The sequence below is a fragment of the Culex pipiens genome, chromosome 2, assembly GCF_016801865.2.
Source record: "Culex pipiens pallens isolate TS chromosome 2, TS_CPP_V2, whole genome shotgun sequence".
Taxonomy (NCBI): domain Eukaryota; kingdom Metazoa; phylum Arthropoda; class Insecta; order Diptera; family Culicidae; genus Culex; species Culex pipiens.
In genome coordinates, this window is record NC_068938.1 from 83,879,432 (window position 1) to 83,903,667 (window position 24,236).

At 37.7% G+C, this 24,236-nt stretch overlaps 1 protein-coding gene and 1 long non-coding RNA gene across 3 annotated transcripts in view; one reads left to right on the top strand and one right to left on the bottom strand.

Moving 5' to 3' along the window:
• The window catches only part of LOC120426261 (paired box pox-neuro protein), a 166,901-nt gene that overhangs the window by 58,814 nt on the left and 83,851 nt on the right, over positions 1 to 24,236 (bottom strand). For both annotated transcript variants that reach the window (XM_052707943.1, XM_052707942.1), the window contains exon 2: positions 20,942 to 21,031. In XM_052707943.1, the coding sequence (XP_052563903.1) occupies positions 20,942 to 20,954 (13 nt within the window). In that variant the 5' untranslated portion in view covers positions 20,955 to 21,031. The remainder of the gene's footprint in view (positions 1 to 20,941; positions 21,032 to 24,236) is intronic.
• Positions 9,844 to 10,544, top strand: LOC128092887 (uncharacterized). Its single transcript, XR_008212070.1, has 2 exons — positions 9,844 to 10,082; positions 10,147 to 10,544. It is a non-coding gene; the product is annotated as an uncharacterized LOC128092887 (long non-coding RNA).

A 24,236-nucleotide genomic window follows, 5' to 3' on the forward strand; every position in this document is an offset into this window, starting at 1 on the left:
TCGACAGAATTGAATTTTAGTTAATTTTCTACCAATAAATAAAATTGTAAATTTTGGGCAATATTGCTATGGAATTATCCTAAGCAACCATGCGCACCCACGTGAATCAGTAGGGGAGAGTGGGGAGACTTGATCCCCTTTTTTTGTATCGCACATAACTCTGTCAATTTCTCACAAAACTATAAACTTTTTGCATGAATTGAAAGCTTAAACATTCATCTTTGTTTGGCTAATAAGGGTATTTCATTAGATGAACTCTTAGAATCATGCCAAGCGTTTTAAAAAAATATTTTAAACCGGCATTTTAAAAATGTTAGGGGTAACTTGATCCCCCTTTCCACATTTTGAAGAAATCTTAAGCAAAATGTTTCTTATTCAAAGCAACTTTTAATTTTCTATAAGTTACAGCAATTTCACATAAAATCTGTACGTTTGTGTTCAAAATATAACAAGTTTAGTATGGAAAATATTTGAAAACATAAAATATTATTTTTTTAGACCAAAATTAAGCATGTTTACAAAAGCTGGACATTCTTGTTTACAAAACTTTTGAAAAAAGGTTCAAACTGCAGTAAGTTATGTACAACTATACTAAAGGAAACTATGTATGAAAACCCAGCCCAATTAATTAATCTTGATGCTGATTCCAGTGGCTGTAAAAATGCAGGGATCAAGTCTCCCTAAACGCACTTTTTTAAACAATTGATTGTAAAAATAGTTTGACGATAAATTTAACATCAAATGCGTAAGGGTTTTGGAGTTGATAAGTTTATCAAACAATTCATGCATAAAAAATATTTTTTTGAATAATTTTTGAGTGTTTTCTATACATATCAAAACAAAGAAAAAAAGATCTCTTGGAAGTTTTTTTGCAGCTCGTTTTAGAAAAATATGTGTAACTCAATCTTAACATTTTTTAATTATTTTCTTTGTTTTCTACAATGAGTTTTAGTTAATTTCGCACAACTTTCTAGAACAAAGCTAATTGTTTTACCCACATGCTGACGAGATACAGGCTTGGGATCAAGTGTCCCCGGGGATCAAGTCTCCTAACTCTCCCCTAAGGGTAGCAAAAATAAGATGATTCCATAGCATTTATATCCGAAATTTAAAATTCAATTATGTCGATTGATACTTGTTCAGGGAGCCCAAATCAATCATAACTTGGCGAAATTAGAGCGTTTGCTGACATCAGTATACTTACCAATAAAGTGATCTTGGAGGTTTGCCAGTTAAATTTTGAAGCTTTACTATTTATTTTTAGTTATCCGTTCTAAGAACACAAAGATTTGGTAACCTTATCGCGTATCCGGAGTACAAGTCGCTGGAATCGGCACTTTCTGATGACCCGGAGTTGGAGCAGAAACCGGAGTCTAGTATTTGTTTCCGAAATACTCCAAAGTTGAAACTAACGTCGTCAGAAAATCTTTCCGACTCGGCAAACCTTAAGCATTTTTATTTTTTTGATATTATAAATCCTCTCTAAATATGCGTCAACCTAGCACACCCACGGCGAACTGCTAAGGAGCCGAGACCCGCAAAAACAAAACCCTCCGCACAGAAAAGCGTTCAAAATAATTGGCTTAATTTTGTGCGTGCAGTTAAACGCGGAGTTACGCTCCGTGCTAAAGGGGAAAACTTTCGTGCTAATTTTATGCAAACCTCTGTGGGAAAACTTTTTGTTACGGATTTAATTGCTCGGACTAGCCGCGGCTAAACGGCTCCAACATTGTTAGCCCCGCTTGTGGGGGCACTTCAACCCAACGCAATGATCCGTTTTCGCCGCATCTTCCTTCATCTGCAATTACCCTACATCGGCAGTTCTCCAGGCATCACCTGCCATATTAAGGACCCAAATTACCCACCCTTCTTTATCGCGTCCCATTAATCAGGACGACCACGGGGAGGAGTGACAACCTGGTATTGAAAAATTGCAGCCAACATCACTCGGCGCGCACAAATTGAATCATCCCCGTGATCATCAACTCGAAGGTACGTTCGTCCCCGGGAGCGATCACGAAAGCCCCTCGGAATCCCCAGCGAAAGTGCAAGTGTTTTTCGCAAAGTAAACGTACGAGCTCGTAATTGAAGCCTTTCATGAAGGAGAGTAATCTGCATTTTTCGAGGTACTTCGCGCACATCTGCCCTCTGGAGCTGACGACAGGACCCGTCAATTTTAGTTCGTTTACAAGTCATTTTACCCACGATTACCTTTGATGTTTGGAATTTTGCTGATGACTACAAAGATACTGTTCGATGGAGCGATTTTATTTTTTACAGTGGATAAAATGTTGTGGTAAGATTAAATAAATGTCAAAATTGTTAAGATTAAATTGCATGAACGATGCTTTTTACTCCAAGCTTCCATTTTTCTCAGCCTTCATATATTGTACACTCTGTTTTGAAACAAAATTTGAAAAACCACAAATTATTTTAAAAAAATAAATAACTGAAGCGAAATTACGAGATCAATACAATTAAAAAAATCTATTTCATTTTTCGACACATTTATTGCGGTTTCGTGTAAGAAAAATGTGTAATCATACAATAGTATCTGATTAAAAGATCATTATTGAAATTATCTTCTTTTTCTATGTAATTTCATAAAATTGCATGAAATAGGCGAAATTTATAACTTCCATATTTTAACACTCCGTTTGTTTATGTGAGGGGGTTCCGATCTTAAAATAGCCAAAAATCATTTTTTCAACCAGTAGTATTCTTTTTGTAAAGCATTGAAAAGAAAAACGACTAAAAAATTTTATCCAACCCTAAAGTTTGACTTGTTCATATAACTTATCCAATTTTCCTGAAATCGTAATTTTCCAGGGATTAAAATTGGCTGTATTTTCTATATCATTTCCCACATTTTATATAAAATAGTATGCCGTGTTTTTTGTTATATTGCATGCTATGCCTCTACCCAATGATGTACAATAGGATGTAACAAAAATGACTTTTTGGCGGGCATTCAAGGGTTTGTTCCGGTGGGCATACTAAGCCCAAATCCCAAATATGAGCTTGATTGGACGTAACAGGAGCTGGCGCTCCGCCCTTCAATTTTAAATGGGATTTAACCCGTAAAAAAGATTTTTTTCAAAAATGTCACTTTTTGAGGCATTTTGGCCACCAATGCGTTTACCAAAAACATCATTGGCGTGTAGGCCAGATCCTTGCGCATCTTTTGGTATATATATCATCATATATCATTTGGAGCACCCTGGAGCTCGGTACAGGCCTTCAAAGTTTGACATTTTTTCGAAAAATCGGCCCTGGCAAAATCAAATGGCGTCTAGGGCGTCGCGAGGCGCGACGGATATCTTTTTTGCCGGGACCGATTTTTCGAAAAAAAAAATGCCAAACTTTGAAGGCCTGTACCGAGCTCCAGGGTGCTCCAAATGTCAATGATATATATACCAAAAGATGCGCAAGGATCTGGCCTACACGCCAATGATGTTTTTGGTAAACGCATTGGTGGCCAAAATGCCTCAAAAAGTTAAAATTGAAGGGCGGAGCGCCAGCTCCTGTTACGTCCAATCAAGCTCATATTTGGGATTTGGGCTTAGTATGCCCACCGGAACAAACCCTTGAATGCCCGCCAAAAAGTCATTTTTGTTACACTCTAATGTACAATTTAAATAAAGAGGTTAAAGAGGTAAAATTTCACATTTTATCGGACATAAAAGATACGCAATTCCAGATGTAATAAATATTACCATGATTTTTTTACTGTGTATGAATAATTTTTTGGTGTTGAAATCCCGTACATTTTCTGATAAAAAAGATGCAGTAAAATTGAGGAAAATATTTGAATTATCTTATTAAGAGGTAAAAATAAACAAAAGTTTGTAGCAGTACACAAATTCTGAGGTGAAATTACAATATACAGATTAAAAAAAATGAGATAACGATGGCATGGTTAATTTTTAAACATACACAGTAAAAAAAATGTGTAAATTTGCAAGGTGTAATTTTGGAAGATTGAATATCACTTCTTTTATAATTTAACCTAAATTTAGACTGAAAATGTGACATCAGACCAGAAAAGTGGAAAAATTACACATTTTCAGAGGTAAAATTAAATTTTCTGACATATACCACTTCCCAGATGTAATATTACCATGATTTTTTTTTTTACAATGTATTTTAAAATAACATTGCATCGCATTCAACAACAAAAATCCTCGTTTGGAAACTTTAAATCTAATTTGATGGCCTCAATTTATGTGTAAAGAGTCCTTCCCATTGAAGAATGTAAATTAACACATTTTTCTGACACAAAATCTGTCCACATTCCCAGGTGTAACATAGATTGATTGCTTTACTGTTTACATTTTTCGTATCACAATATTAATTTATTTTAATTTTAATTCTGCAAGGAAGATATCACAGAAAAAAAAATCTGGGAATGGTGATAGTTTCTGTGTAAATTTATTTTATCAATTTTACATCACACAGCAAAAAATTGTGTAAAATTGGATGCTGTTATTTTTGAAGGTTGAATATTACCTCTTTTATGATGTAATTTTACCTCAATTCAGACTGAAAAAGTAACATTACAAGAGAAAAGTGGTTAAATTACATATTTTTAGAGGCAATTTTTTTTCTGACATAAAAGATGTACCCCTTCCCAGATGTAATATAACCATGATTTTCTGATGAATTTAACATGTTTACAATATTTTTAGGTAAAGGATTTAACCAATCAAATTTTCAACCTTCCAAAATCAAACTTTTTTATGTATACAAATGCATTTCGTATGGCTTTTATCTATATAACATCGTCGTATTTGTTTAGTATAATTGATATTATTTATGCTTATAATTTGTTTTAACTCCGTTCGTATTATGCATGAAAAACAAGAAGAATAGAACTATATTTAAATTTGACCACCTGCCTACTATCCAACTATCCAAATCGATATCCCTCACTCCGAACACTCTTCTTCCAGGGTGGCTTCCTTCCTGTCATTCGCTTTTCAGCATTTTCCTCCTCACGGAAGCCTTTCAGCGCGCATGTCGACGACAAGGACGCTGTAATTAGAATACGAGAAGAATCTCGCCCGCCAATGTGCGCCTCCGGGGCCATTCCGTCGTCGTCGGCCAGCGCAATTGCGGTTGAAGTGTATGTTTGCTCAAGTTTTACCACTCCCCTCTGGTCTGGACCCTCAGCAAGATTCACCAACATCCAGCTGCTGACATAATGGCTTTTCAAATTATCACACGCCCAACGAACGCACTCATTGCTGCGCAAACTCGCAATGAACATCGCACTCTTCAATGAAGATTCTGCCTCAAAACGCTGCTGTCTTGCAGAATGGAAGAAACCGTCGGAGACTCAAAACGGAACGGAGGAAAATTCTGAGACACACTCCAGTGCGCGGCGCAGGGGAAAGTCTTGGCAGGACGTTTCCCGGGCTTTCGAGGGGGCCACAATTTGTTGGCACGTGACTATGTAATAAGAGATAATTATAGACCCGTGGGGAAGATAATTATCGTCTTTACCGGGCCGCCGCCCCGTTTGCTACTTATTACAGAGTTATCTTAACGCACGCATCGCCCATGTAAGTCTCGTAAAGTTGCCACTGATAATTTAATCAGCACTTGGCCTGATGGGCCCCAAATTAATCATGTACACACGCCATCGCTTTGCTGGCCAGGTGGTTTGCAAAAAAATAATAATAGTAAGGCTGAATAAATTAAGCAATAAAAATCAATTGCAAAAAATTGGGAAACTTTGACATTTGAAACAATGAAGTTCATCTTAAAAATTTAAGATTCTATACAGAGAAATCGCTCTTTTTCAGGTTCAACAAAAGTTTAACTGGTGTAAATTTTTCACGTCTACCTTCTTTGCTTTCTTCACCTTTTTGCTGACGCGTCTCAACCCGAGTCCATAACTCTCCGCGAAAATCACCGAATCTAAAGTACTTGGTGAAATCTGGGCAAACTTTTTGCTCCCGTTTCCAAACAGTTCCAAATGTGTGTGCCTGCGGTAACGGTTCTGCGATTATTATTCAATTAGGACGATTTGGTCCTCGACGTTCTTTTTTTGTTGCGCCCGAGTTGGGAAGCATTTTTCGGCATGGTTAAGCGAAGAACGGCAACCTTTGGAGAAGGTATCACACGCGATGTGGACGAGATAAGCCCGCAATATGTTGTGTTCGGTCGGTCGGTAAAGTGTTGCAATTTCTTGGACCAGTTTTTGTTTGACGAACGAGCGAAAAGTTTTCTCTCGGGATAGGGCAAAGCGGTGACTTTATTGCGGATGAATTCAAAGGTGTGTCTGATGGCATCGTGGAAGGAAAGTTTGGCAAATAAGAAGGTTTTACAATGTTGAACTGGAGTAAAACATTTAAATTTGATGAACAACTGCTTTTATACCTGTCATTTTCAAAAAAAAAACTTCGGAAAAAGTTAACTCTGGACATTTTTGAGAACTTTTTTCAATATTGCACAACTTGCATTTATGAAGTTGATGTCTGTAAACGCTCCAGTTTCGTTAAGGTATCATAGATTTGGGTTCCCTGAACACGCTTCAATCAACAGAATTGACTTTTTTGTATTTCCTACTGAATAATAACGTTGTTAATTTCAGGTATAATTGCTATGAAATCATTCTAAAAAACCAAGCACCTCCATTGAATTGCTCTTGCTCAGATCAGATCTTAGCACGAAATCATAACACTTGTGCCCGAAATTTTTAACTTTATTCTTTCGCAGTAAATTCATTAAAATCAAACTCAACTGAACAGAACTTAGCAAATCAGAACTCTTGACAAGGTTGTTAGTTCTATAAACTGGAAGACTCGTCCTAAGATTTATATGCTTTGAAAGTAAATATCATGAAGTTTGGCGTCATCTGATCTTCGCTATCGTCGAGCATCGATGTGTAACTCCAGAAAAAAAAATATATCCACAACGAGTTTTTACTCACAGCATTACCAACAGTTTAAACCGTTTGACTGCTGTTGAAAAAATTTTAAGAAAGTATGAACAATGCCTTTGTGTGGACCGGACCTTTCATACGATACAAAAAAGTCAAATTTTAACGTGAACTTTCAAAGTTTGAGTTATGTTTTTTTGCAAAAACTTGAAAAATACCAAATCAAAACTTGATTTTTATTTGATTTGAAAGTAGTTGTGTTAAAAATAGAAAAAAAACGACATCAAATGTAGTTTTAATAGTTTATAATCGATTGTACCTTTGTTGTGAACATTTATTTAAATTAAATAAAATAAAAATAAAATTTGCATTCAGTTTCTGAAAGATACAAACATATAATCTTTCGGATGCAAAAGTCTATTTTGAAAAAAAAAGTCTGTAATTTTAATTCATATCACGGACCCTTCATAAGAATTTTATGTTAAACAGATTTCCAGCCACCTTTCACTAAATACAAGTATTTTTCAATCTTGGCTCACTATGCTAAAAAACGAACATTCGATTCAAGAGAGTACTAGTTGAAAATGTGTTATAAGCATAGGAACCTTTAAAGAAAGGTTTCCAGTTGTCTGGAGTTGTTTTTTTTCTAGGACTTGGATGAGTTTTTGCATTGGAAAATAATGAATATTTCTGATAGATACCGGTCAACATCTTTTTTGCACTTTTTAAAGTTTCAGATATAAAAAAGAACTGCTCAAATAGTAGTTTATGCAACAAGTTGCAAAAAGAGGATTTTTTCAGCACGAGTCGTACATTTATCCAACGAGGTTCACCGAGTTGGATAAATATGACGAGTGCTGAAAAAATCAAGTTTTGCAACGAGTTCCATACAACATTTTTTGCAATTTCGAAAAACACCCATTGAGTGAAATTTTGAGTCGAATTTTCATGTATTTTGTCAATAAATCGTTTAAATCAAAAAAATGTTGAAAAGTGTTACTTTTCGAAACAAGTGCTGAAAAGTTCAACTTTTCAGCACCCATTTCAGTGCTAAAAAGTAGAACTTTTCAGCATTTATTTTGAAAAGTGTTGCTATTCGATTCTGTTATTTTTGGTACAGAAAAGTAGGCTATTTCGTCGTTCAAGAATGACAGGAAAAGTAAGTAGTTTCACGACGGAATTGCAAAAAAGATTTTTTTCGCACTTTTCAATCCTTTTGCTGAAAACATGTAACTTTTAGTTTTTCGTATTTCGTAATTTTATGAGAAGGAGAAAAAAAATCATGCCTAAGTTTTGAAATTTTATAAAAAATATAACAAAAACATTCATACATCATCACAGTTATGCTCCATAAAAAAATCTGCAAAATATCAGCGAATTTATGAAGAAACAACTTGTGCGTTTTGTACCGATAGGTGTTCCCAAAATTCAAAATTCAAAAACATATTATTAGCCTTTTTTGATTTAAAATGCAAGGTTAATATGGTGCATTCAGAATAGTTTAGAATTAATTTTACAGGTTATTTCAACGAAAATTTCAATGTGAGTCAATCATTTTTGTTTATCCTTGGATTTATTGGGTAAATTTTGCAGGAATGATAGAAAAACATGAAATTAAATCTGCAAAGGCAGTGATCTAAACGACATATTTTAAAAAACACTGTTTCTTGACAAATGAGTCGTCTAGATTTTTTTTTTGTTCTTTTTTAAAGGGTTTAGATTTTTGTAGATTATTTTTAAAATATCTGAAATCTTAATAAAATAAAATTGACAATAAATTGTAAAAACTTTCTGTTTGTATTCGATTGCATGCATTAAAAAACCTGTTAACACTGGAACGCCCAACGCATGTCAAACTTACACGGACGCCCAAGCCTCCCAAAAAAGGTGGAACGGTAACTTCAACTCGCTGGTTCTCGGGCATTACTCAACCAATCGGGACGATTCTTGTTTCCAGTGATTTGTAAGAATGTCTAGATGATCCTAAAATTTTGCAGGACTTGATTTGAACAAATCTGTAATTTCTGCGACCGAAAACATCGTTCCACCTTTTTTTAAACGACTGCCTCCGGGGAATTTTTGGCGAATTTTTTTTTACACGCGAAAAAAAAAGTTGGAACGATGTTTTTGATCGCAAAAATTACAGATTAGATCAAATTAAGTTCAGCAAAGTTCTAGAATCATCTAGACATCCTAACAAATCATTGGAAAGAAAAATAATTTTGATTGGTTGAGTTATGCCCGAGAACCATTGAGTTGAAGTTACCGTTCCAACTTTTTTGGAGCCTTGGGCGTTGGAATGTTAACAAATGTTTTGTAAACTTAGTTTTAAATATGTCCGCAAGAGATTGATAGTATTTTGTTTATTTATCAATGTATATAATGAAGAACTTTAAAAAAGACTCATGAGACCTTAAGGCAGACCTGATGACACTGATCTAAGCAAAATCTGTCAAGAAAATCGAGTGACAACACCGTCCATGCACAACACAAACAGAATTCGAATCTGAGTCAATATGTATACTAGGGTGGGTCATTTTTTTCGAAAGTGCTCGGATCCGACTGAAATAAAGACCATCTTGTAGAGGGGACCCATAGGGGCTCTCATACCAAATTTGAGCTCATTTGGTTGAAAACTGGCTTGTCGCTCGGGGGTTAAAGTTTACATGGAAATTACTATGGGAAATGCGTGATTTTACTTCAAACGCTCCTACAAGCTAAGCGACAAACTTTAACCCACACTTACACTAGGTAGCCGTGTCGGGGGTGGTCCAAGGAACATTTTTCTCTAAGGGTTCATGGTCATCCGTTCAACCCTGAGCTTGCGCAAAGCCGAAACATCCGGCGACGCCGGAATCCTTCTAAATCCCGGTTTTAACGGTCAACGCATGCTACGAAACTTTGATTGAAGCATCACATGAATGAATGAGAAACACGACGCCAAATGTCAACTTTCAAAAATTTAAGCGCAAACAACGGTTCGCCGTCGATTCCGCTGGCCCGTCGGCAAATACAGCGCAAGTTGGTATCCGGAAGCACGCTGCAAAAGTGAGTGACATGACGAGCTGGCCACACCATAACGACAGAATTTTAGTGCGTACCCGCGGATGCCAGTAGCAGCGTCAACCGAAAAAAGCTTCAAGTTGGGGGAGAAATAGCAGCAGCTGCAAGGTTCAAAAAAGAAGGTCTCAAATCGGTAAGTTCAATTAATTTAGTCTAGAACTTGAAAACCTTTCAATAACCGTCACTTTAAATTTCAGACATTTGTTTCGTGAGAACGCAGAAAATCAACATCGCTGCCCAACATCATGAAAAAAATTGCAGCAGCATCATCCAGCATCCTGTAAACGCTCGCAAAACCAGGGGAGCTTTTGTCACAGAAAGGGGAGGAATCCAACACGGAAAGCATCTCCGGCAAGGCAGGAAAGACAATCTGGTCCAACGATGTTCAGTCCGTTGCAAATGGCGTTTCAGGGACACAAACCGGCTGAAGCAAGAACTAACATATACACGATGGCCGCCAAAATATCCGTGCGGGATGTGGATCGACAAGAGTCACATCCGGGTCGAAGATCGTGAACCGGTGATGGAAGTGATTGTATGGCCGATCAATTTTATTGTGTCACACACGAAATATAAGTTACAAATATATTTATTATTTTGTGGTTGAAATAAATTTATAAGCATCAGCATCTGCTCTCGCTTGACCTTCTGGGTGGTGGTACACGGCACAATGTTCCCCAATACGGAAGGTCAACTGTCAACCCCTCATTGGTGGATCTTGTCCAATCGCCATTATCCACTTCTGATCTTGCACAGACATACGCCGCAACACACACTTCCCGTGCCGTTAGCCTCAGCCCGAATTGTTCCGCAACGTAACCACTTCATCCCGCTATCTACCGGAAGTCGATGCACGCAATGATGCGAACTGTTCTCGTTCAACACCGTGGTCACTAACCAATGACCAAGCTGCAACGCGCGGTTCGTAAATGTTGGTGAGCAAGTGTGTTGACGTTTGGCGTCGTGTTTCTCATTCATTCATGTGATGCTTCAATCAAAGTTTCGTAGCATGCGTTGACCGTTAAAACCGGGATTTAGAAGGATTCCGGCGTTCGGGTTTGCGCAAGCTCAGGGTTCAACGGATGACCATGAACCCTTAGAGAAAAATGTTCCTTGGACCACCCCCGACACGGCTACCTAGTGTAAGTGTGGGTTAAAGTTTGTCGCTTAGCTTGTAGGAGCGTTTGAAGTAAAATCACGCATTTCCCATAGTAATTTCCATGTAAACTTTAACCCCCGAGCGACAAGCCAGTTTTCAACCAAATGAGCTCAAATTTGGTATGAGAGCCCCTATGGGTCCCCTCTACAAGATGGTCTTTATTTCAGTCGGATCCGAGCACTTTCGAAAAAAATGACCCACCCTAGTATACGTGAAGAGTGGCCTAGGGCGCTCATTTAAGAAGTTTATTTTTTAATGATTTTGTAGCCTTTTCTCAGTGAGGAGAGGAAGCAAACAACATGTTAACAATTTTTCTAAAATAACGCATTTTGCATGTGTTTACAGTATGAGATTGCAGTGAAATTTTCGAGAAATTACAATATATCATGATTGGTAGAGCGTCCAATTTCCCGGGGTTTCAAATTTCCCGGGAAACGGGAAATTTTCAACAAATTTCCCGGGAAATCCCGGGAATTCCCGGGAAATTTGAAATTTATCAAAAATTGTTTTGATCCTGGTTCTGATTAATATTTTGCAACAAAATTGTATAGAATAGCAACCTAATTGGTCAAAATATGTGTGAGGATCAATGAGTGCCTTGACTACTTGTTTCAGGAAAATATATAAATTTTCTAAATTTATAAGCTGTCTTTAAAATTCGTTCAAAATATCGAAAAATTGTGATAAGTATTTTTTGTTAGGAAGTTGATATTAACACCACACAATTGCTTTTAAATTTGTCAGTTGGAGAGAATATGATTAAGAATAATATTGATAATTAAGTTGAAATGAGAAAAAAAAATATGCGGTAAATATGTTTTTCATGGCAAATATTTATTCCAGAACAAATCTTACTGGTTTGAGCTCATGAATAAATAGATAGGCATTGAATTTACCCTCAAAATCTGCTTTTTAATTGAAATACAATTTTATGCAATCACAACTCAAAGTTTTCAAATATTTGGAGCGAAGTTTTGAAATATGTTTGCCTTTTAGTTTTCATCCAATTTGGTCATGGTAAAAAAACGAAAAAAAAAAACATTTTTGAAACTTAATTTTGATCTTGACGGAAAGAGGTACCTTTTTTCAACTGATATAACAACAATTTTCGTTCAAAAAGATTACCAAAATTATAATAGTTTATTTTCATTCCATAAAATCGTAATTTGTGTTGCCCGCAAATAAATAAGATCTATTCCCAGTTGTGAAATTAATGTAATCTGAAATAAACCTTGACATGAAGTTTTTAGACGAACTGACAAAGTTCAATAAGAACAGCCAATTGAATTTAATGAAATAAAGTTGAGTTCTATCATTTTTTTTTTTTTTTGTAAATTAAAAAACAATACGGGAATTCCCGGGAAATTTACAAATTTCCCGGGAAACGGGAAATATATTTTTTCGGGAAATCCCGGGAATTCCCGGGAATTTTTTTCCCGGGACGGGAAATTGGACGCTCTAATGATTGGCATGCCACATTCTACGTCCATTGGTTGATTTTAATACATGTGCATTGCGATTTATTAAACAGTTTCTCATTGAACAAAATCCATTATTAGTTTTTGATACCATTTTGATATCTCGATAAAACCGTCCTTTATCTGTCACGTCACGATCTTATTTGTTAATGCAACAACACTTTAGGAACCACCCTATCCGCCTTCATCCCATCACACAAAACAGTATCATCACCTAACTGTCTGGTTTCCTCGTCACCCTCTCCAACGGCCAGCACCAGGCAGCAATAGCAACATCAGTAGCGATGAGCACGATTCTCAATCCACCTTCTTTATGCTCTCCGAACTCGTCACCTTTTTGCTAGACCTGAACGTCTGGCTGGTTCAAGCCCCTCCAGGCCTGGCAATCGATAGTGCTACTGATACTCCTCCGGATCGCTCGGTTGTACGCGTAAACGAAACGAAAATATAAATAAAAATTATATTTACAGATTAGCTAATTTTTTCTCCCATCGAGACTTTCCTCAGGTGCCTCCACATCCCCCTCTCTCTCAACCCCGGTACAAGTTGTAATAATTTCAAGAATTTTATGCGCGCCAGCGAGCAAAAAAACCAAATCAAAATGTTTGGATGGTCTGGCCAGGTCCGGTGTGTTGTGATCTGCTGGGGCGACGACGACGTCGCTGAAGCCGCCGTGCGAAGGTGATGAGAAATCACTTTAAATTGGACGGTTTTTCCGAGCTGCGTGCGCGGACATTTCAACGGCGGATTGCGCCAGCCAGCCAGCTATCGGTCAGTCAGTGATAAAATGCGCGTGGAAGCGAAAAACTATAAACGGAACATTATTCATTCCTGCACCCGATATAAATCTTGGGACCGCGACTCGGTCGTCGGCGGAGAGTTTGGTTTTTGCGGGGTCCGCGCCCTGTAGCAGATCGGTTCCGTTGGCCACCGCCGCCGGTTGTCAGCAATGTAGTTTGTGAGCAGTGCCGGGCTAGGTCTTTGGGAAATTTGAAGTAAAAGTTTGCTGGAAGTACGCAAATTAGTATTTTGTTTTTTTTTTTCTAAACACTATAAATTTAATGAAAAAGAGAAAACCGCATCAAATTTTGAATTTAATTTCCAAAATTTTAAAAATAAAAATGATTCAATTTTCCAAAGATTTTTCCAACAGTTTTTCCACCCTGAACAATTAATTGACTCTGCTAGGGCTCGCTGACTCGGCTGCGGCAGCACGGATTTATGCAATGCCACCACCTTCACGACAACCGTCAGTATCGTCCTCTCTATGTCCTCCCAGTAGACCCTCCGACGATGGGACGATGGGTGAGAAAATGACGAATGTAGACTGGGGTGCACAAACGGCCATCAAACACAGCCAGGGCAATCCGAATCGGTCATCGTCGTGCGTGGAATGATGGTATGTTTCAACAACTCGAAGGAATTCGCCTTCACGGATTTTTCTTGTCAGGCTGCAAGCACTGTGTGTTGTGACTTGGTTACTGACTTGGCTGGCCGGGCTATGGCGCAATTAGAGGCAAAAAATGCCAATCAAATGATATGGTGCTGGTGTGGTTTTGTCAGTTTATGTCCAGCAGCATGATTGAAGTCTGGAATTAATTCATCGTGAGCTTTTTCTTGCCCTCTTTTCCCCCTTCCCCGTTGTTGAACTAGGTCTGTTTCGTGAAATTATCATCACACCACAGCACAAAGTCAGGAGGAGAACGCTTCCCTCAATCATCCCTGCAGCCCAATCAACCGATCCCGGGGAACCGTTTCGAGCGAAGGTGTAAAGATTCAATCTTACCCTTGAAAAAAAACAACAAAAAAAGCCTCGAAATTAAATGATCGCTCGGTCGGTCTCAGGTAATTCGAAACCTCCGAAACGTAAGCGTAGCGTAATTGGCTCTAAATCTCAATCTGAACGTGGGGATTCACAGTTGGAGAAGGAACCTGCAGTGTGTGAAGTGCGCGGGAGGGTAGTAAAACTTTTAAATTATTCATTAAAAATTAACTGGGAAACCATGCCATAAGTGGTGGTAGCACCCTCAAGAACAAAATTCAATTCTAACAAGGTGCTCCACGGTGGTACAACTGCGTTTCTTTCGTCAAGAAAAATATGTCAATCCATGCTTAAGGTATTCAAAATCAGGTTGAAAAAACCTGTACAATCATTTGAAAATATTAATAATACATTTCCCTTGTACCAAACAAGACCAAAGCCTTAAAAAAACTTACTAAATTCACCTATGTGGTCGGAGCCTTCCTCATTACTTTCCAAAAAATAATCACAAAACTGGTTCAGCAGGACTTCATTTTTAACAAACAAAAATTACATAAATATTACTCATGTGGCCATAATTTGCGACAGGGTTGCCAAATCTTCGAACTTTAGGACTCGTTTTGAAGGTATTTTGACAACCTATCCAATGATGTGTATAATTATGGTGATTGAGTCGATTTCTGACCACTTATCTAACATCCTATGGGCAACAAATGACCAAAAAGGTTAAAGCTACCAGAAAAAAATTAATTAACAATTAACTTTAAAACTAATTACCGAAACTTCAAGCTATATAAAACTCTATCTATGGGATTCTAAGTCGAATGCAATCGGTTTGGGTTAATTCGGCTCAGCCAGTGCCAAGAAACTTGAGCTAGTCTGTTGGTCACACACACATACCCACAGACATTTGTACAGTTTTCGATACTGAGTCAATAAATACACATGAAGGTGGGTCTACGAAGTTCTTGTAAATAGTTAATTTTTCGAGCAGGATTATAGCTTTTTTACAGTGAGGAAGGCAAAAATAATAAAAATCGTAACACGTAACATTTTTTCTAGAGTCTTTTTTATTACACACAAAAAAATTTGGAATTTTACATTTAACGCAATCGTTCATCTAACGTAAAATCTGATCGTGTAATTGTAATATTGATGTAAATCTCGGTTTATTTTGACGGAAATTGATCAAATTCCCATTGATTTAGCTTTACATCTTGCAAAACATAAAAATACGTCACAAAAATCCTAACATTACGCCTTATTTGATGCACATAACTGGAGCATCAAATTTGATGTAACGTTACATCAAAGTTGATGTAATCGTACATCTAATCAAACCCAGTTTTGAGTTCTTGGCTCTTTCGTGTTTGACAGTTCCATGAATCATCACAGCAACCGCCATATTTAACAACGTGTAGAAAATTGTTCTTGAGATGATTTTTTTCGAAGATTTGCCGGTTAAACCCGGGTTCTTCGCCAAATCTGGCGACCAAAGTGATTATAAACTGATAAACAAGGTAAGCTTGGTGAAATTTATCTATGTCTTGTGAAATTTACACTATTTTTTTCGCAGATAGCAGTCACCTGATTGCCGGTGTATCGAAATCAGAACCATGGACTGATCCGTAACAACGAGGAAACAGCAACGTTTCACTTGAGAGATCATGAAAAGTGCCGTTGGAGCAGATTCTTGTTAGGAAGAGGAAAGGGAGCTCAAACTGTGAAGTGAAAATGATCGACAATTCGGTTGAAAACAATCAACATAAAATGCACTGTGAATGGCAAGTGAATGGTGAAGGCATCAGAAAAATGTGACTGGCATGTGTAATGATTTGATGATTGTGCAAATAAAATAATGAGTTTTCGTAAATAAGATGCTTTCTTTGTGTACAATAAGAAAACGTTGATTCCAATAAGATTTCCCAATCCCAATGAGCGCAAGTTCCTAAAATCAATCGTGTAATATTACACGACCAATTCAAAATCAAGCGTGTAAAATCACACGACCAATGCATGGCGTGTAATTAGATGTAATTATACGTTTTATTTGACGCTCCAGTTATGTGCATCAAATTAGACGTAAATTTACACGGTTTTTTCTTAGTGTGTAGGTCCTATAAACATATGAAAGACAATAGTTTATTGGTCCTTTTCAAAAAAAACTCTGGTTTTGAACTTAAACAACGAAGTTGACTTTATAGCTGTCGGCCACCATTGTTAGTACCAACCACTAGTGTCTTCCTTTTAACTACAAGGACTTCGCCGCCCTGGGCTCCTAAGTGTTTGAGTACGGCACGGAGCGACGGCGCCGGATACCCATATTTACACTTAGAATTTTAGAGCGCCCGCCGCGGGATTCGAACCAGCAACCTCTGGATTGTGAGTCCAGCGCGCGGTTCGATTGATCCACACGGGCGGGAACTTAAACATATATTGCTAATATTTGGTGGTAGCATATCTGCCTCTTCTGTCCAAATATGTTTTCATTATACCAATATTATGAAGTTATCTTCAACTTTATTTTTACAAAAAAAACTTAACTATTCTTGTTTTATATTGTCTTTATCATTTAAAGTATTTTTCATGCCTTAATCCTGCCTGGTTTCAATTTTTATTGCTGCTATTATTGCAGATTGCAGCCATTTTTTAGACAATCGTGCAACTTGTGGAAAGCTCTGCACAAAAGTGCAAACCTCAAACTACAGCAGAAAAAAACTGTCTAAGACACACACCCTAGTTTAAAACTGTTCTAAAGTGGTCGAAAGCAACAAAGCTCAGTCGAGACACGAAGCTCTCTAGGCGAGGAAGAAGAGGTAGAATTTCAAGTGTGCAAATATTTGGTGTGCAGATATTATTTGCAAGGGTGGAGAATTTGGTGTAAAGTGTGCAATATTTAGGCCTATTCTACAACGCTAGGGCGTCCAATTTTATTTCCAGGAAACGGAAAAAATATTTTTGGAATCAGTAGCCACCGCACAGTTCCTGTTAGCATCATCCGGGCACAGAGAAATCAGATGTTAGCATCGATGGTGGTAAGTTTGCGTTGAGCCAAAATAAGTAAAGTTTTAATAGCTCGCTTACTTTTCCAAAGGTCATATCTGCGTAGGAATCCATGGAGCTCAGGATTTTTTGACAAAGTACTCTAGGAATAAAAGTACAAATTTATCTTGCTAACCATTGAATTTATTTTAGGTGAATCTCACTCACCTAACCCTGGTAATCAACCAGGAATCTCTGCATGGGAACCGTGAAACAGCTGGAGGATATGGCATTTCATGGGCATGCAGACAACACGACACATCCGGTATCGGGAGAGTCTGGTGCGGGTGCGGAGCCGAATGGTCCACTACGGAAGGCAGAAGAGTCAAAATTTACCAAGTACGGAACCCAGTATAAAAGATCAACGACACCATACAAATGCGAGGATACGGTTGCTTTTTATTCCCACAGTAAAACCATGGATTTATGTAAACAAATAAAGCAATTTTGGCAATACGTCTTTTGTTTAATTTGCAACATTAAAAAATACGAAATAATCACCTGTTAAATTACGATAAATAATATTATCACTTCAATAAAACCTTTTATTGTTTTGATAAAATAGTTTATCAAAATGATAAATATTTGTATCGATTTGATTACTTTTGTTTTGACGTTTCTTTAATTACGATTATCAAATCGATAATTTATGTTGTCAAATTGATAAATAATTATTATCAAATTGATAAGAAAACTTATTAAATTTTATAAAATAAATTATTGGTTGCCAACCGATAATTTTATTTATCGAAATGAGAAAGCAGAAATTTATCGATTTGATAATTCTTTTTTCTGCGTGCACCACAAAAAGTTATTGTGCGATCAGTACCTAGCTGGACTCGGTCACTGGAAACGACCGGCGACTCAGTGACCGACGAAATAGGCGGCGGGCCAGATGCGGGCATAAAAATGTCAAAATCTCTTCCCCCCTCACTTCGTCTCACCATCCAGCTGCAGCTTTGTTGACAAACAAACGGAGCACGCGGTCGCATGATGGCGGCATCGATCCAGAATTAGGGGTGATCATGTGATTAAAAATGAAAGTTTTTTAAAGAAAAATAATATTTTTCCGACCGAATAAAAAAATTGCGAGAATGTTCAAACAATTATTCCTGATGTCGGAGAAGTGATGAAAAAGCTAAATTTTAATCCATAATTTTTCTATAAATTGAATTTTTTCACTCTAACTAGGAACCCCTAGGTCTATCCACGACCGTTTCCAATGACCGTGAGAAGATGCCAGAAAATCCAGCTACAAGCTAAATCCACAATATTTTTATTTTCCTCAAATCTTAAATTTTTTGAAAACTAATGATTGCAAAACAATTGAACTAGTGTAAAATGCTTTTCCATTCAAATGTTGAAATTATGCCTTGTTATTAAATTTTTTATATCATTTAGTTTTTTTTTGCCCCGTTGTTTAATGAAAAGAAGTTAAATATAATTTGTTTTCTAGTTTAAAATCAGACTCGATTATCCGATGTCATCTGAAAATTTCAGTTAGGATAGCCGAATCAAGAAATCATTTTATTTTGTTGTCTTATTTTTTATTGTTGAGCTTAAGTCTGGCCCTTAAACTACTCTAAAGTGATTTATAACTTCTAAATCCAAGATGTCGAGCAAAATGGCGGTGATAAACTATTGAAAAAAATATGATTCAATAGGCAATCCACCATTCAAATTTGACTAAAATCTAGTCTTAGAAGTCAAATTTCATGTTTAAAATGAGTAAATAAAAGTATACGAATTTTTTTCACGATATGATTATTTGAAATCGCATACAAACCTTCAGATAATCGAAACTTCGGATAATCGAATCTGGACTGTTACAGTATTATTATTTAAATTATTTATAAAACTTTTTTTAACTGGATGTAATCAATGCATTTTCTTTAATAGAACTTCGCTTCATAAAGTCAACTAATTCAAACTCCAGTTGATTAAACCCACCATGAAAAATCACTGTGACGCTCCAGCTAGAACATCATTCAGCACTTGATCTTGTAACAAACTCCAGAACAAAAAAAACATCAAACAACAAACCATCCTCTGAATGACTGAACGCTGCTGCGCAAGGTGTTTAACCGTTTTTATTCTCCTAATTAAGATAAAAACGAACAGATTCACGGAAAATACTCCTCAAGAGACCAGCGACTAAGCGCACGAGAGAGCGTTAAAAAACAAACTGCCCAAGTTGTAATTAAAACAAAACACAAAATCCCTCAAGAAGCAAGAAAACCAACTTTTGAATCACAGTGATTGCACCACCGACCGTTTCGGATGACCCGATGTCTTCAGGAAGGCGCTACCGAGTGACCCCGCGGTCGATCCGGGTTTGATGGCTTCCCGAGAAGTTGTAACTAAGCCTCGGTTCATCCGGGGTTAAGCCTGAACCAATTAGAACACAATTACGCGAGAGTGACCCAGCATCGATTCCCATGGGGACAGGAACCGGTTTCCAGTGTGGCGACGGCGGTGGCGGTGCCAAAACTGTGCCAAACACCTGAGCCAGCGATTATTTTATGAGCGCCTGTGCGAACTATAAATTGTATTATTTTTCAATTTAATCGTAATTTATAGTTCAATTGAGTACGGTTGATTGAAATTGCGCCTTAATACGACTGGTTCAAGCGCGAAGAGAAGCGACCTCTGCCGGGGGGTCTTGGCGAGAGGTATTCAATTTGCCGTTGCCCGTTGAGGTGGGTGATGATAGGTTCTTGCTATTAGCTACCCTATGCATTACTGGCTAAAGGAAAAATCGGTTGTGCGTTTCCAATCACTTGATAACTGCCTAAACGGCGATACCACCAACGGTGAAGGCGTAGCGTGCGAATAGTGGGAGAGTAGTAGGTTTTACTCTAAAATGTAATAAGAACAAGATTGAGATTGAATCTCTACAGGTATATGTTTCAGTTAAAGTTTTTTAAAGATCATTTCTAGCAACTTTTGGCCTACAAAAATCTTAAAATATTTAGTTTTGTAATTTTTTTTTACATCGCCAAGTCCGAATGTGCAAAAACCGCCACCGATCGTCAGCACCGAGGTGTCCCACGAACAGGCATTCTTCGCCACGGGTTGCACCAACGGAGGCTGCTGCGGCAGCCACTCAATTATGATGACCATCATCATCGATTGTCGGTTTGCCCGATCGGGGCGATCAAGATGTTGTTACCGTACCTTCACTACCGCGCGCGCGGAGACTTGCACTCGCGGTGGTGCACCGCGGCTAATCATCATCCACACTTTAGTCTTTACAACTCGGTCTACTGGAGAGGTGCCTGCTGGGAACATAAAACGGTACGGTGCCCGACGTGGCCGAACCGTTGCCGGCTAAACCAATATTAAAATCGTATTAAAAAGGCATAGAAAAGCGTTCTTTATCGCCGCCGGACCCTGTAATCTGGCTAGGAGTCGATCGCGCTAAACAGAGATTACACACGGCAGCAGTTACCTGAGGAAGACCCCGGCCTGAACCTGATACCGATATCACGAAGTAGTCGAGTTAACCCGCGCAAAATTATGATGATACTCTAATGGCCGTTGCCACTTACCGGTGTGGGGCATTTCTTCGGGAGGGTACTTGCTGCTGCAGGTCGTCGCTAGTCCGATCCAAAACGGCGACCGTCGGCGTCGTGGGATATCTGAAATCAAAGTGGATCGAATGAGCACAGGCGTTTGGCTTATCATGGCTGACTGTAGTAAAGAGACCCTTGTTTTAAAGGGGCATGGTAAATTGTTTTAATTTATTCAAATGGCCGTTTGATGGGTATCATTAGGCGCGGGCTTCAGCGGACCACCGGTGGTTTGGTTTCGAGCTTCGAGGGTGGCTGTTACGCTACCTGAAGCAGGGATAGACAGCTGTTGAAAGTGAGGAATCGAAGGTTTGCAATTTTTGAAGCTTGTACAATGTGGCCTTAAATACCTTAAAATTGATCTTGTTGGTCCTCAAATCTATATTCCCAGAATGATTTTCTAGAACATGCCTGCCAAACGTTCGGCCCGCGGGCTGGATCCCGGCCCGTGAAGCCATTTCATTAAAAATATTGAATAAATAATTTCAGTGATCGAATTAAAATGAAAAAAATATCGTTGAGATCAAATTTTAATCAGGAATATTAGGTTTAATTTTTGCTTCAGAAATAAAATGTTGCATCTTTCTCCACCGTGCCTCCAATATTCTTTATGTTTGAATTTAATTCTTATCATTTATACATTAATATTTTTGCAATTCCATCGTGAAACTATTTACTTTTCCAGTCATTCTTGAGCGACGAAACGGCCTTTTTTCAGCACTGAAATGGGTGCTAAAAAGTTGAACTTTTCAGCACTACTATCGAAAAGCAACATTTTTCGTTTTTGTTATGTTTTAAGCAGTGAATTTACTTAGCACATGGTTTGACATCAAATTCCATTCAAAAGGTTTTTTTTTTCAAAAATCTACTTTTTGCAACTTGTTGCATAAACTACTATTTCAGAATAAATGGGAAAGAATTAGTAAATTGAAGACAAGAAAACAAATATAAAAATATGAAATTTCTGTATGAAAAAACTTGGATTGTTGTCTAAAAATTTACAGAAAGACACTAAGGGAGCGTTATTTTATTACGTAACGCAAAAAATCGGATTTTTAGACGCCCTCCCCCTTCCTCGTAACAAAATTTCCATGCAAATTTTAAAAAAATGTATGGAGCGTAACACGGCCTCCGACCCCCCCCCTTCTGCGTTACGTATTAAAAGAACGCTCCCTAAATTTAAATTTTAATCAGTTTTTACTGTTTTTACTCTAGGAACTTGATTAAAATTGAATTTTCAAATAAATGAATGAGCAAGCAATTATGTATTTTTTCAAAACAATTTCAGTGGTATAGTTTAGTTGGAATATAAGGTTAAAAACTAACTTAATCCACCTATGTGGTTGGAGCCTTCCTCACTCATTACCAACAATGGCTGATATGATGGGGTTGTACACAAATTTCATCTATTTTTTAGATCCGGAATAAAAAAAAAGTACATAAATATAACTTAAGAGGCCATATCTCGAGAACGGGTTGCCAGATCTTCAATGTGTTTGGACCCGTTGGAAAGGTTTTTTGATAACCTAACCAACGATGGGTCGGATGGTGGATCCGGACATAGTTTACATACATTTAAGTGAGATCCGGCTTCCAAAAAGTACATAAATATCACTTAAGTGGCCATATCTCGAGACAGGGTTGCCAGATCTTCAATGTTTTGGACTCGTTGGAAAGGTCTTTTGATAACCTAACCAATGAAAGGTCGGATGGTAGATCCGGACATAGTTTACATACAGTTAAGTGAGATCCGGCTTCCAAAAAGTACATCAATATCACTTAAGTGGCCATATCTCGAGACAGGGTTGCCAGATCTTCAATGTTTTGGACTCGTTGGAAAGGTCTTTTGATAACCTAACCAATGATAGGTCGGATGGTAGATCCGGACATAGTTTACATACAGTTAAGTGAGATCCGGCTTCCAAAAAGTACATCAATATCACTTAAGTGGCCATATCTCGAGACAGGGTTGCCAGATCTTCAATGTTTTGGACTCGTTAGAAAGGTTTTTTGATAACCTAACCAACGATGGGTCGGATGGTGGATCCGGACATAGTTTACATACATTTAAGTGAGATCCGGCTTTCAAAAAGTACATCAATATCACTTAAGTGGCCATATCTCGAGACAGGGTTGCCAGATCTTCAATGTTTTGGATTCGTTGGAAAGGTCTTTTGATAACCTAACCAACGATGGGTCGGATGGTGGATCCGGACATAGTTTACATACATTTAAGTGAGATCCGGCTTTCAAAAAGTACATCAATATCACTTAAGTGGCCATATCTCGAGACAGGGTTGCCAGATCTTCAATGTTTTGGATTCGTTGGAAAGGTCTTTTGATAACCTATCCAACGATGGGTCGGATGGTGGATCCGGACATAGTTTACATACATTTAAGTGAGATCCGGCTTTCAAAAAGTACATCAATATCACTTAAGTGGCCATATCTCGAGACAGGGTTGCCAGATCTTCAATGTTTTGGATTCGTTGGAAAGGTCTTTTGATAACCTATCCAACGATGGGTCGGATGGTGGACCCGGACATAGTTTACATACATTTAAGCGAGATCCGGATATAAGTGAAAACACATTTTTATACATAACTTTTGAACTACTTATCGAAACTTCAATCTGTATAAAACTCGATCTATGGGACCCTAAACCAAGTCGAATGCAACAGATTCGGGTCAAATCGGTTCAGCCAGTGCCGAGAAACATGAGCTAGTTTGTTGGTCACATACATACATACACACACACATACACACACACACATACATACACACATACACACACACATACACACAGACATTTGTTCAGTTTTCGATTCTGAGTCGATATGTATACATGAAGGTGGGTCTACGACGTTTTTATACAAAGTTCATTTTTAGAGCAGGATTATAGCCTTACCTCAGTGAGGGAGGCAAAAAGCAAATTGATCATACTTAAAATGAAGATTTCTGCAAATATTTTTTGAACATTACAAAAAATCACAAATTGAGCCAAGAAATCAGGGAGAAACACTATATTTTTATAAACTTCGAAATTCAAAGAATAACGAATTGAAAACTGTATTTCTCTACAGTGTTCCATTTTTTTATTTTTAAAAATAACTTTAAACAAGTTTATGAGAAAAAAATGTTTGTTTTTGCTGTTTGCACAGCTTCAGAAAATTCAAATCTGGCAGGCAGGGCCAAAAGGTTGGACACCTCTGTTTTAGAAATTAGAAAAATTTCGGAGCAAATGTTCTGGAACGTCTAAGGCTTTAGAAACCCC